General features: G+C 35.1%; 1 protein-coding gene across 7 annotated transcripts in view; it reads left to right on the top strand.

Annotated features, from left to right (window-relative positions):
• LOC117409563 (zinc finger protein basonuclin-2-like) overlaps nt 1–14,013 on the top strand; it is a 349,521-nt gene that overhangs the window by 136,370 nt on the left and 199,138 nt on the right. The window contains exon 1 of one of the 7 annotated variants that reach the window (XM_034015806.3): nt 1,726–3,059. The exons of the other annotated variants lie outside the window; for them this stretch is intronic. Within the exon in view, the coding sequence (XP_033871697.3) occupies nt 3,057–3,059 (3 nt within the window). The 5' untranslated portion in view covers nt 1,726–3,056. Of the gene's footprint in view, nt 1–1,725; nt 3,060–14,013 lie in introns of those variants that run through there. 7 annotated transcript variants of the gene reach the window in all.

Genomic DNA, 14,013 nt, shown 5'->3' with positions numbered 1-14,013 from the left:
GGAAAGCAGCAGCCTGCAACGCTGGTTGCTGAGGAAGAAAGAAAGAAAAAGGCTAAATCAGGAGTCACTGATTCTGTGAAAGCGGCAAGCCGGCTTTCAGCCTGAAAGGCAAGGGAAGCTCTTTTTCACAATACGTTCAGATACCAACACAGAGGGTCTTACCTAACCGTCTTGAGGCAAAAAAAAAAAAGGCTTCTGCGGTATGATGGTTTTAATCCCTCGGTAGGCGGGACAGAGGGCGTCATCCCAGGAAGGGGCCTATTGGCAGCTCTGGTATAGACAGCTCAGAAAATATCTACCAATAGGCAGTCATATACCATACGTAATGTTGTTGGTGGGCGTCTTCGAATTGAAAGGGAACTTTCATTTTATTAATTTCAATTGCACATTATTACATTGCCTTAACAGCAAGTATCAAAGTATAGAAACATTTTACTGAATTTTTGAAGTGTAATGATTCCTAAAGTTCTGTAATGTGTCATAATGGTACTGAATTGTATTCTTTGATAATTTGGTATATGGTACGTTTAATTACAGTGTTTCATTACCTTAACTGTAGGTGTTAAAGTTTTACTGAGTTGCATTAATTTAATGATTTGTGAAGTTTTGTAATTTTGTATGCTTAATGTGATAGAATAGGTTACTTCACTATCACTTTATATCATCATCAGTAGGTACTTGTTTACTAAGTACTTGTGTATGTTAACCTTATTCTATACATTATTAAAGGTACAGTAATTGTTATTAATACCTGTTTGATTATCCATACAAATTGATTATACGAACTAGTATCGGGCCCAATTAGTTTGGATGGTTGACTGTACTGTATAAGCATTAAAATGGCATAAGCTGGTCTCACTATTTCATTTTCTTTTTACCTGCCATCAGAAAAATAAGTATATTAAAGTCTATTAAAGTTGTTTATTAACTATCTTACAAGCGTGTAACAAATATGTTTTTGTTAATGCTTAGTTAATATATAGCAACCTTTTTATTAAGCAATTAAACAGTCCTAACTAAAACTGTTCAGAAAACATCAAATACCTACTCTAGGATGATCAATTCAAGGCATTAAACCTTTTATTAGACATTTTTATTAGTTTATATATAGGCGCAAAAATAGTAACTTACTATTAATACAAACAATAAACAACATTTGTTAGCTAACTGTTGACAGTTAAATAAAGACAAAGTGCAAGCTAAAATAAAGTATGAATAAACAATATAGATGTTTTTGTCTGATTTAAGTGTTTTTCAAGTTCTTGTCAATTAGCTAATTTAAAATATACCAATGCCTAATACATACAATATAACTTTTATTCTACTAAAATACTCTTAAGCTCTTATTGTTTTGATTGCTTATTCTTTCCAAATGTCCATTTTTTTGTCACATTAACAGGGTGAAATAACAATATTTGTATATACACAGTATATACATATCTATTATTCTCTGTGTATCTGTCTGTTCTTTGTAACATTTTTAAATAATGTATAAATAAATCTAAAGAGGTGAAAATATGCATACTTATTGTTAACCTTGAGGCACATTACTTGGGTTTTGTATATTATTGGAATCAGTTTAATTAAAGGAAAACATTAAATATGTGCATTTAAATATGTGGTGCATAATTAGTTAACCACTCACAGAACCCGAGTATTTTAAATAATTATTTCTTGGTTCTAACTTTTGCGGACCGGGTGGTCTGTGAATCCTGCCTTTAGTGTGTGTGGAGAAATGAAACACAAATACACTTCCTGTGAAATCTTCTCTACAGAAAAATACATTGTTCATTGCACAACACTTTTTTTTTTTTTACGAAATATAATTGTTTGCAAATAAATTAAAAATATACAGAATATGCTTTTAAGCTGGATGTTTCATATAAAAGCAAAATACACTCAGACGCACTATAATTTTAAACATCCAAGTAACTTTTAAAAAGGTAATTATTTTATTAATCATGCTATTATTAAAAGTCTTGCTAAAAAGTCACAGAAACATGAAAATGTGCTTTACAAATTAGTCCATAAAAATAATAATTAAAAAAACTAGTAATAAAAACCATTCCTCTCCTCATAAAAAAGATTTTTCTGTAGCTATGATTTTCTGTAAAAAAAAAATAAAAAAAAACTATTAATAAGGAAAACTGGCAGATTCCCAGGAAGCCTGTTGAGAGCACTGCTAACAGCAGATTAGCCCTACACACTGTCCGGTCTGTGTGCATGTCTAAAGTGGGATTACTCGGCAGATCATACAACCGGAGTAATAAGAAGTAGTGACATATGCATCACAAGGCAGTCACAATGCATGGGCATGGGGTCAGCAGGACTGTCGAGCACTGGGTGTAACTGGGGACGGTGGAAGAGGAAGCAGAGGTGGCCCCAGAGCCTTCTGCGTGTGTGGGTCTTTGTATACTTTTTTCCCGTCAGAGGCAGCCAAGCGCAGCCAAAAAGGCAGTTCCTTGGCAGGCCTTAATGGCAGTATGATGTAGTCTGTTGTGACTAGTACATTCCTTTCAGGTTAAACGAAATTGCATTGTGTTCAAATTCCAAGTTGCATAAATGTTTTATTGCCACAAGTGCATTTAGTCCTCAAGCAGCTGAGGTGGGGAGGGTTGGTTGGTTTGTGTATTAGAGAGAGAGAGAGAGAGAGAGAGAGAGAGAGAGCAAACGGGAGAGAAGAGAGAAGACAGACAGGAACCATCAGAAGAAACACTCTCGCTCTCTTAGAAAAAAAAAAACTTCACCAGTCTGAAGCTGATCCGCTGTGACAGACTTAGAAGGATTCCACTTTTCCTAAACTGTGACTGTTTAAAAAATCACATAGTCCAGAAAATTAGTAGCTGAAGAAAATATGACAAGACACACGCAAAATGGGGTTGGGAGGTAGAAAGAGAGAGAGAGGAGGAACAGGAATGTGCCAGAGCCGAGTTGAAGCTGCCTCCTGCTTGTGTAAACTGCCAGATTTCCCCAGAGCTGTGTTTTTGTGCAGTCTGCTTGAAGGCCAGGAGTGATCTGTTAACTGTACACTACTGACTGGGAGGCCAAAGCAGCTCATGGTACTGTATGTTACCACTATTACTCCCTCATTCCTTTGTCATGGCTTGTTTCTTTAAGAGAGCAGGGCTAGCTCATAGCCAAAATAACAACAGTAAAAATGAAGGTATATTGAGGACTTTCCATTTGATTTAGATTTGTTGTTATAGATAATCCCTTTAATTTAAAGTGTTAGTAATTTAGAAGTCTCTAAATGCTTTCTAAAGTTTCATTTATTTCTTATAGGTACTGTGAAATAGACAGTTTGACTGCTTTTTTTTCTTCTACTTTAAGTGCTGTTGCAATTCTCAGTTGTTTTGGACCAGTCTTGTTGAAATTTGTTGTATTTTATATTAATGTATTTGGTTTTTTAATTTTGTCTGTTAGTACAGCTCTAGCTTATGCATCTAAATGGTATATGAGTTAAGACTGTCTTTACATACAGTACTGATAATATAAAAAGGATGTTCATCTGCAAATCTGTTTGGCAAACAAACAGTGAAGGAAATTTGCAAATGACTTTTTAAAGCAATTGAAAATAAATATTGCCTTGTGCCATAATACTTTTAAGCAAGTTGTAGCAATTAATTTGTAGCCATTTGTCAATATTTGTTTTCATGACTGCTGAACTATACTACTAATACATTGTTAAATAGACTGTTGATGATGGTACATCAGTATGAAGGTTTACCATGGTGTGGTAAAGCAAAGGCATGATGAAGTACAAAGAGGTATGGTAGAGCATTGTAAAAACAAATCCAAACCATTATAGACTATGGTCAATTCAGTAGCAAAACATGGAAATAATGGTCACCAAGGTATATTTCTATAAGGGCAATGGGCAAGCTGCAGTGCTTTGCAGAAGTTTGCATGCAGCATGTGAATTAGGATTTATGTTCAACCTTTATGTATGTAACAGTTTTGCAGTGCCTTGTAGCCTGCGTTGATTTGCTATGAATATCCTAGACACTGAAAAACATGTACAGTATATGTAGCAGCTGGAAGACTAGTGGGATTTTTATCTGTTCTTTGCATAAATATTTTTTTAACCATTTGTCATGCACACACTATAAATTTTGAACAAGCATAACAGAGATTATACAGATTCCTGCTCCTGCAAAATTCTGCAGAGGAGGTGAAGTACCGTGGTGATTCATTTCCAGGTCCAATTTCTTATGCTGTATATATGTTTTTGTATTTCAGTATGAAACGCTGTTTTTAACGTAATCTGTTCAACATGAAATTACCCACAACTTTTGAGAGGCCACCATTTTGAGAGGCAAGTGCCTATTAGGGATTTGTCTCAAGCAAATAATAATAAAAATAAGTTAGTTGGGGTTGATTTGTTATTACTGATTAGTGAACTAAAACATCATTTTGTTAAGTAAATTAAGCTAACTTGATAAACTTTATGACTCAGGTTTGCCTGACACCTATAGAATGCATATTAATAATTGTACGCCACTCAGTTTGGGTAGTATGACATTGTCTAGGTTTAGAGAATAAGACTGACTTCTTGTTCATTTATATATTTTATTAATTGTATATGAAAAAAATAGTTTGCATGTTTAAAAGTCATTCTGTAGTTTCTTCCACTTGGATCTCATGATATATATCTCATATACTCTCTATCAGTGATCTAGATCACATAGACTTTTTCTCTATCGTTTTCCTTGCAGTGGAGCACATTGCTAGACTAATTAAATTAATTCAGATCACTGTAATGATTGCCTGCCATCTATTTTTAATAGTAATGCATTTCAAAGAGCTGTAAAATACTCATGCCTCTTAAGTTCTGTAATATGGCATGATAATATAACAGCGCTTGTGGCATGTGTGGGGGTTATCATTGCCATTAAGCATAATACTTGACACAATGTTGTAGTTAGTATGTACTGAATGAGTGGTTGTCTTTTTTATTTCTGTTATGAACCACACTGATACTCTCAGGCTGCAGTAATGTTCTACATACAAACAGCCAGAAACCAAACATTCATTTTTATATCTGTATAACCGTAAAAGTATACACTTCAGAATACATGTAGTTACACTGTAGTTACCACTTGCAACCTTTTATTACATTCACACAGCTGTGTGATTGTGGGGATGGAACTCCACACATTCACGATTATATAAATGTGTTATAAGTGCATGTATTAGACAATGAAACAAAAGTGTATATACAGTGCTGTTAATGTACCTGTATTTTGTAAAATGATCTGTACCAAAAACGCGTTGCTTTCAAAAAGTAAATTACAGTACTAACACTGGACATATTGTTATTGTTAGTGTAGTATAATTATTAGCAGTCTGTGTGTTTCTTTATATCACACAGAAACAAATAATCGTTGGAGTATTTATTGAATTTTTAATGGTCACAGTACCTCATTTACAGTATATGTTTTCAAATCCAATGCTCTGGTGGACTGGTATTTTTGACAGAAATGTATAAAGGTATAGTACATCTATCCACACTGAACCTTTCTAATTCTTACGCCTATACCAATTAACACATCTTGCAAGATCTTGATCCTAGAGAGAGGACACACTTGATAAATTTAAACTTGTAATACTGCCACTTTTTTGCGTTTGAAATTCTTCATCATATTTAATAAATAGATCATAGCTTCAACTTAGCTTTTCTTGTACTTGTAAAGGAGTCATTAATATTTCATCGGATTCTTTCAGATGTTAGAAAGGCATTTAGTTGTTGCACTTGGAAATACAGAAGTGCAATCCGAGTTCTACACAGACATGCCAGCAAGCCAGACAACCAGCCACTGTGTACACCTGTTATTGTGAGGGCTGATTAATCAACTGAGCTGTAATTACTTAATGAGTGTCAAACAGCGGTTGCAATTCAAACAATTTTTTCTCCCTTAATGGGTTCTCTCATGTACTTTCCCACAGTATAGTTTTGTGTTTTCTTTTAAAGCTAAATTCTGCAATATCAGAGTCTGTCGAGGTCACAGCCCACGTCTTCATCGCTGTTTTTTTTTCTTATTTTCCGAGCTATTGTGAATCCTGCTGGAGTGGAAATTATACTTCACCACCTTCATTGAAACTACTGTCGTTGTGTGTTTGTAACAAGGTCCTCATTTAAGATTTAAATATAGATGGGGAGCCAAGTTACTGCAGCTTCCATATTGAGTGTATTCAGCAAGCCTCATAATTAGCATGGATGTAACAGTGTATATATATATATATATATATATATATATATATATATATATATATATATATATATATATATATATATTTGTGCTTTTTGTGATTCAAACTAAAAAGTTGGATAATGTGGATAATTATGATCATTTTAACATAGTCTGTTAGGTACAATATGCTATTATTATTATTATTATTATTATAAGATTAAAATTAAAATTAAACTGTCTCCTATTTCAGCATGTATGGCTGATGAATTTTATTTTTTAAGTATGACACGCATTCAATGATGAATTGAATGTAATGTGGAAAGTTACACATTATATTTACTCTTTGGCCAAAACTCTTCTACTATGACGGATTGTCTACACAGCATATTGGAGCTTTCTCAATGTTACAATGTATTTCTGTATATTTTCAATCAAAGGCGTAACCGTGCCTTTTCCATGTGTTGTTCAGAAAGGCTTGCACTATCTTTTTGTTCTATCTTGCTTGTCTTTCTTGTGTCAGGCTTACTGGGGTGCGAGTGTAAATTGCCATAAAATTTAAATGAGGTGTTTCCTGTAATTAATGAACAATTGAGGCTGCTCGCTGGTCTGCATTGTAATTAACCGTGATCAGGCTTGTTTAGTGATGACAGTGTTCCTATAATGCTTTGACAAGTTGCTGCAATTGAACTAGGATAGCTAACAACCTGGGGCGCTCTCCACAAGGTTTAGATTCAGTCCTCTCAGACATCGCATTCTGCTCTCTCACACATCCTCATCCAACATGACCATGCAGGTCTAAACTCTCCTAGAAAACAATGTTTTAGAGGGAAGACCACAGTAACCTATTTAAGAATTAGGAAACCGAGTTGCTTAAGAGTTACTATTATAATTATGTTGTGACTAGAAACACTAGTTGCCAACATTTTCCTAAAAGTCCCCCAAGGTTGTTTTAGCCATAGCGCCACATGCTTCATCTCCCACGCTAAATCTCCTTGCCACTTCGGTATGTCATACCAAACAACCTTTTTTCCCTCTATTACATCCAGCACTAGTAAGCTAATATTTTTAACCAGGTTAAAGCTCATGAAGCATCGTGTTGTTTGTTTGTTTTTTGGTTTTTTTAAAGGTCTTATCCTTCATCATAGGATATCATGCCATAACCACATCAAATATGAACAATTTAAAGCCTGTGGGACATCAGCAACTTTAACATCCACGTATATTGGGTTGTTTTCCCTCCATGGTTAATTTCTGATTGATGTTATGCCAAATGCATAGACAGACTTGCCCCCTGACTGTTTCCCTCTAACCCTATATGCTTGTTTGAAAGGAGTGTCATTTACAAATGCGCTTCTTTTCCTCATGTAGAAAACATATTTATTGAGTTATAGTATTTCTTACGAAAATAGCTGCTCTTTCCAGTCAGTTGTAATGTCTTCTGCTTCTAAATGTAGAACTATATACAATATACATTGATAGCACCGGTTACACAGGACTGCAGTTTTCTCGAACAAAATACCAATTGAGACACTGCCCCCCTTAAAATGTAATTAAAATGTTGCTGATGAAATAACTTCAACCAGTGTGATGATAATATGTTACATGGATCTGCCTTTTGGCCATAGAGCTTTACTGATCAAAGACCAGGGGCATGCAAAGTAAAGGATTAGACCTTGACGGCAGATCTGGTGGTGCTGCAAAGCAAACCCCCATCCGCTTTCATTGTGAAGTTTAGCAAATTAGACTTTTATACGTCCCCACCAAACTCATGGGGTCCAAGATCCTCAGAGATGCACTGTGCTCGGAAGGAAGCTGACTGAAAGACGAGAGGAGGGACACTGCAAAGCTTTACCATGTACCGCAGCTGTAAACAGGGCACAGAGTCTAGAAAGACTAATCCATATTAGATATTGAACCAGCTACGGACATGTGCGACACTTATATATATATATATATATATATATATATATATATATATATAATTTATATATATATATATAATTTATATATATATATATATATAATTTATATATATATATTTTTTATTTTTTTTATTTTGCTTTGTCTTTTCATCTTCCACCGCAGCCAGAATGTTTCCTGCCGTTTTCTTTCCAGCTTTTGACAAATGATTACCAGATGTGAAATCTTTGCGCTGCTCCTTCTCCCCTCAGCAAACCTGCAGTGACAGGAGAGCCCGTTCTTCCATTTCATCTCCTTCCCACATCTGCCAGGGATACACAAGCAGCACAATGCCTTCATGAGGGCGCAAAGTTTATTCATCTCTTTCTACTCTGATTCAGCCCTGGGACTGTCCAGTGAAGCCCACCAGGACACTGACACCCCCTACCCACAGCTCCAATTATATAAGGCTTCCGGATCTAATTATCTCCAAATAACTTTATGGTTTTTTATTTTTTTTATTTAACAATAACATAAAGAGACAGATTTAATAAGCTATTGCTAGTGCACATGTTCCACTATTTTTATTTAGCTAAATAGACCATTAATAAAACAAAGAAATGTACACCCAGCTGCACGTAATACATGAGAAACATGTCATGCCATTTGGTGAATACAGTTTTAGGGTATTTTATTTGTATACAAAGTAACAATGTAAAATTATTAACGTTTATTAATGTATTTTTAAGTTGGCATTGCAAAATTGAACATTTACAGTTCTGATGTAAAATTGTATAATTGTTCAGAACTGATATAAAATGATTATATCAGATTATATGGTTTGTATTTTAATGATATGCAAAACTAGACAGGACAACAATATAGACCGTCTGTTATTGGACTATCCTCTGAAACTTTTTAAAAGTTAAGTATCGTTTTAAAGGTTGTTAAGGTTAAACACATAAACATTAACAACACACACAAGATTCACATAAAAAGTGGTCTTTGAAAAGGTTAATGGACCACCAGTTAACTATTACTGAGAAATCATTGATGTAGTATATACAGCAACTCAGCTCAAGCTGAAAAACAGAATTGGACAGTTGTGGAAAAAAAATTGGAAAATGAAGTTTAGAAAACATATTTTTTAATAAAAGATAAATACAAACAAATTAATTATGATTGTAATACAGTGAAAAATTCTTAATTGATTGAATGTCATATTGTGATCAAAAGCTCCTATGCTGTTCACCCATAGCAAAAACATTGCTTCATTGAAACAACTTCTTCCCGTGAAAAAACTGAAGAAAACAAACATACTTATATGAATAGATTCTTTCTGAGTAATCTGAAAGTGAATTAGAAGGCAATGGACAATTATTAGAACATTATTAAACTGGCAAGAAACGACTAAGAAGGGGTACAAGTTTTCTTTTTGTTATCTCCCAATAAAAACTAAATGACTTGCTTTAAATCTCAGAAGATGCAAATACGCCTGCAGCAATACTTGCCTGTGCCTGCTGTGCCAAAGACAAGGTCTTGTGATGAAGACAACATGTTAAAAAAAAATTTAAAATACTAATCTGTCTGCCGTATACCTAACATTATAATGGGAATCAATATAGCACTGCTAGTGTGATCATTTAACCCATTTTTTAAATTCAATTTAAAATAAAACAGCATAAATAGTCATAGAATTTTGCCAGAGGTGGTACTTATCACACACATCGTACCAGATTATCAGTTCATCAGATCAATAAATCAATTACTGGCTAATATAGTAAGAATATAGACTAATTTAAGCAAAGGGGCTGAAACAGGGTGCCTGCGGGTCTGGGAAGAGTCAATATTTTCATTTGTACGGCAATAAATTTAATGACCTAATCTTTTCAATTACCAAGCTTATTTTAAAACATAATCCTCCCCAGCTTCTGGCAAAGGAGGACACAATGTAGGAAATCCAAACTAGACAAACGCATCCCTTCGATTTGATGTCTATCCAGATCTCATAAACAATGTAACTTTCTTAATACCACAGCTTTTTAATCAATCTGTCCTTACATTTCTATAAAAGAAAATGTAACATAAATAACATATAATAATAATAATAATAATAATAATAATAATAATAATAATAATAATAATAATAATAATAATAATAATAATGTTTAACTGAAATGAATGTTGTTGTTCTTGTGTGTAGGCCCCAATAAACACAAGAGCAACCACAAACAAATGAGTCTCCACTCAACTCTCCAGCTTAATTGAACATAAGAACTTTCACTTACATATTTCAAGAGGTTAGGTGGATTCAAACAAACATGTTTCATTCCAAACAGATTGTCAGTATTTTGACTTTAAGTGTCATCTGTGGGTAACCAATCTGGCAGTCATTTGGTCATTGGTGCCCAGTGCAATGGATTTACTTTCAGTTCTATCACCAGTGAAAGTGGTAAAACCAAATCAGACTTAAAGTGGTTGTAGCTAATAAATGATGGGACACCACTTCTCTCTTGAATAGGCCAATTTTAATCATTTCTACACCACAAGCTGTGTCTTTAAGGTCAATGATACATATAGGTTTTTGGTACTTTCATTCAAAAAATGTACAATGTACACAGCATATAAAATATATATTATTAGGTCTGGAAGTGGTGACAGGCCTACGTCTTCTGGTACTTAGGGGTGTAAAACTACACTAAATAAATCAAAGAGCTCATTAAAAAATTGGCTGCAGAGTTGATGTCACTTCAATCAGGTGCAGGGAGAATTACTTCAGGGAATGACTTTAATAATAATTAATGTTAGCCCTTTTTTACAAAGGATGTCAGGGGGATAGCTTCTTTAATTTCTAATAGCTAAATGAATGTCTGCAGAATCTGTGTGTGTGTGTGTGTGTGTGTGTATATGTTGCATTTTATATTAGCAAGCCAATTGAGCAGTGTAGCCCACATAAGTGTCTATTGACGAAGAGTTTTAAAAAATACTTTTTTGTAAATATAATATCATTTTTGTGATACACAGCCTGTGTAATTTATATAACATTGTCCTCAGAGCTTGTGGATCCTTTTTTTTTTTTGTTCCACCTGCTTTCCTGCTCCGTTTTTCACTCGGCTAGGCTACCAGGGGAGGCAGAGAGGTGCTAAGCAGAGGAGGTGTCATCCGGCTTGCTCACCTAGGGGAACGTCCTTCAGAGGACGACTTGTCACCAGCCATCAACCAGGAAAGTGGCTTTGTGGACTCTGAACATCTGGCAGCACAGCACAGGAAGCTGAGGGGGTGTCATTAATTGTGATGAAATAATTTAAACCATCAGGAATAAATTAGGCTGTTAAACTAAGTTCAAATTCCATTTGCCGTGCGCACATGTGTCGAGCAGAACTGCGTGCAGCGAAAATAGGGCCCAGAATCCCAATAAATAAAATCACTGCATGGAATAACAGTGATTTTTTTTTTTTTTACAATAATAAAATAAAATAAGGAGAGAAATGTGAAAACAGCTACAATAACGGGAGTGACTGTGTATCTCCAAAGGAATGCAAGGAGAAATCTTTGCTGATAAGAGACAGCTGCTATGGGAATATAAAGTTGACTTTTATGTTGCAAAAGAAGTGGCTCAGAATCTTGTCCCTGCTGTACATAGTCATATGATAAAACACACTGCTTCTCATTATTGTAGCCATGACTGTGCAAATTGTGGAGTTTTTAAAGGTATTTTGAATAAGTGCTGCACAGTTACTGGGATTTGATATCCATCTTGTAACTGTAGGGCTGTGTTTGACTATCAGGTAGAGTACCCTAATGTAAGAAACTGAAGTCAAACTGTATTTGTAAGCTTAAAGTCAGCATGAAACACATGCAAACAGTCAGAGATACTTTCTAAGGTTGCAGGATATGTACATTGCCTGATGAACTGACACATTTTTTTAATGTTGAAGCAATACTGTTTGTTCACAGTTTCAAGCATTTCAAGTATAATAGTTTATTTTTGTATTTTTGTAAATTATTCTTTTGGGGTGGCGGTGGCAGTTCGTTGGTAGTTTTATGTGTTTATTCCTTTGAATTACTGTGCGCCCTCCACAGTGACAAAATAATACCTAAGTGTGCAAGAATAATCTTTGAATCTTGTGTCTACAATAAAAAAAGCAATAAGCAAGATTCACTTTAGGGTCTTCCCTGCAGACGTGGGAATGGTGTGGGTGTGTGTGTGTGTTGGGGGGGGGGTATTTTCTTTTATGGGCATATCACTAAGGTATCCTCTATTGATGTATCAAAAGATTAAAGTAAAGAGGTCGCTGGTCACAAGGGAGGAGTAAAATTCCTTCACCCGACAAGAAATAAGTTATTGGTATTCCGCAGTTTACAAGAGATATCTAGTCATTAAAGATGTAGTTTGTATAAAATGAAACCACTGGGTAAATCGCCCATGAAATACTATACTGAAGCAATAAATCTGAGCATCTGTACAAAACTCAAACCAGATGACAGTGAAGAGTCTTTGTTTGAGTGTGTGCACAGGAGAATACTGTCCGTCAGAAGGAGTAGTCTATAGGGCAAACCCTGCCAGGACTTCAGCTCTGATGGCAATGTTGTGTTGCCCCAGCAACACAATGGCAACACTTGAAAAGCAGTTGGGGACTGGAGTTACAGTGACATTCAGTGTGAAACTACCCACTGTTTTTTACACATACAGTATAAGGCCCAGAGCAAGAACAAGGCAAACTTTCACAGCTAAATATAATAGAGCAGCTCAAATATTGTTCTCAGATGTTCTTCTTTTACACTGTACTCATGAGTAGCTGAGTCGTTTCTCTGTAAAACCCACTGCTATGACATTTACTAAAACATGTTGCAATGATTGTAAATAAACTGTTGTACTAGTGGAAAATTGGCACAGTACCACACAATTAGACTAGTATAGGGGGTAGGTATCATATTATGCCAACTGGCCTGGTTGTTTTCAAATGGATTAAATCAGTGTAGTTTATTTATTTATTTAGTAACCAGGATAAAAAATAAATACATAGAAGATAGCATTTACAAAAGCACCATGGCAAAACAGCTGCTGCATCTAGCAACCAAGATTTATTATTATTCCAGTGTGATATAAACAAACAAAAACACTTGACTGTCCATCAGAACATCAAACATAACCTTTTCCTTTTATTTTTATTTTTGCAAGTTACATTTTCATTACAATATCTCCAAGAATGCACCGTATTATATAAGTTGTCCAGTATATTCCCTGATGTTTGTGGGCTGCCCATCCAAGTGTACATCTGTAAAATGCACTGTCCATTTACTCCCCTGTGTCAGAGTTGGCAGCTGTGATATGTGGCTATACATGGATCCAGCCGCATTTCGTTAACTCAAGAAAATGTAATGACAGAGGACTACATTTCTCAACATATTAGAGGATTAAGTTGCAATGTTAAGCAATAGGAAAATCAATGATTTCCTCTTTCATTCATGTAAAAGCTGGCTATTGCCAAAACTCAAAGATGGGAGTCTGCAGGCTGTCATTCCTAAGAGGAGTCAGCACTATAAGAAAGAGTCCTTTTATTCTCAAACAAATCAGGAAACTAACCAGAAATCATTACCTACCTGTCTGCATGTTAAATAATTATGAAATACATTTGTGAATATGATATGTCAGGGGCAGCAGTGTGGAGTAGTGGTTAGGGCTCTGGACTCTTGACCGGAGGGTTGTGGGTTCAATCCCCAGTGGGGGACACTGCTGCTGTACCCTTGAGCAAGGTACTTTACCTAGATTGCGCCAGTAAAAACCCAACTGTATAAATGGGTAGTTGTATGTAAAAAATAATGTAATTGTATGTAAAAATAATGTGATATCTTGTAACAACTGTAAGTCGCACTGGATAAGGGCGTCTGCTAAGAAAGAAATAAATAATAAATAATATGT

Source organism: Acipenser ruthenus, chromosome 2 (genome assembly GCF_902713425.1).
Source record: "Acipenser ruthenus chromosome 2, fAciRut3.2 maternal haplotype, whole genome shotgun sequence".
NCBI lineage: Eukaryota > Metazoa > Chordata > Actinopteri > Acipenseriformes > Acipenseridae > Acipenser > Acipenser ruthenus.
This window is presented reverse-complemented; position numbering and strand designations above follow the sequence as displayed.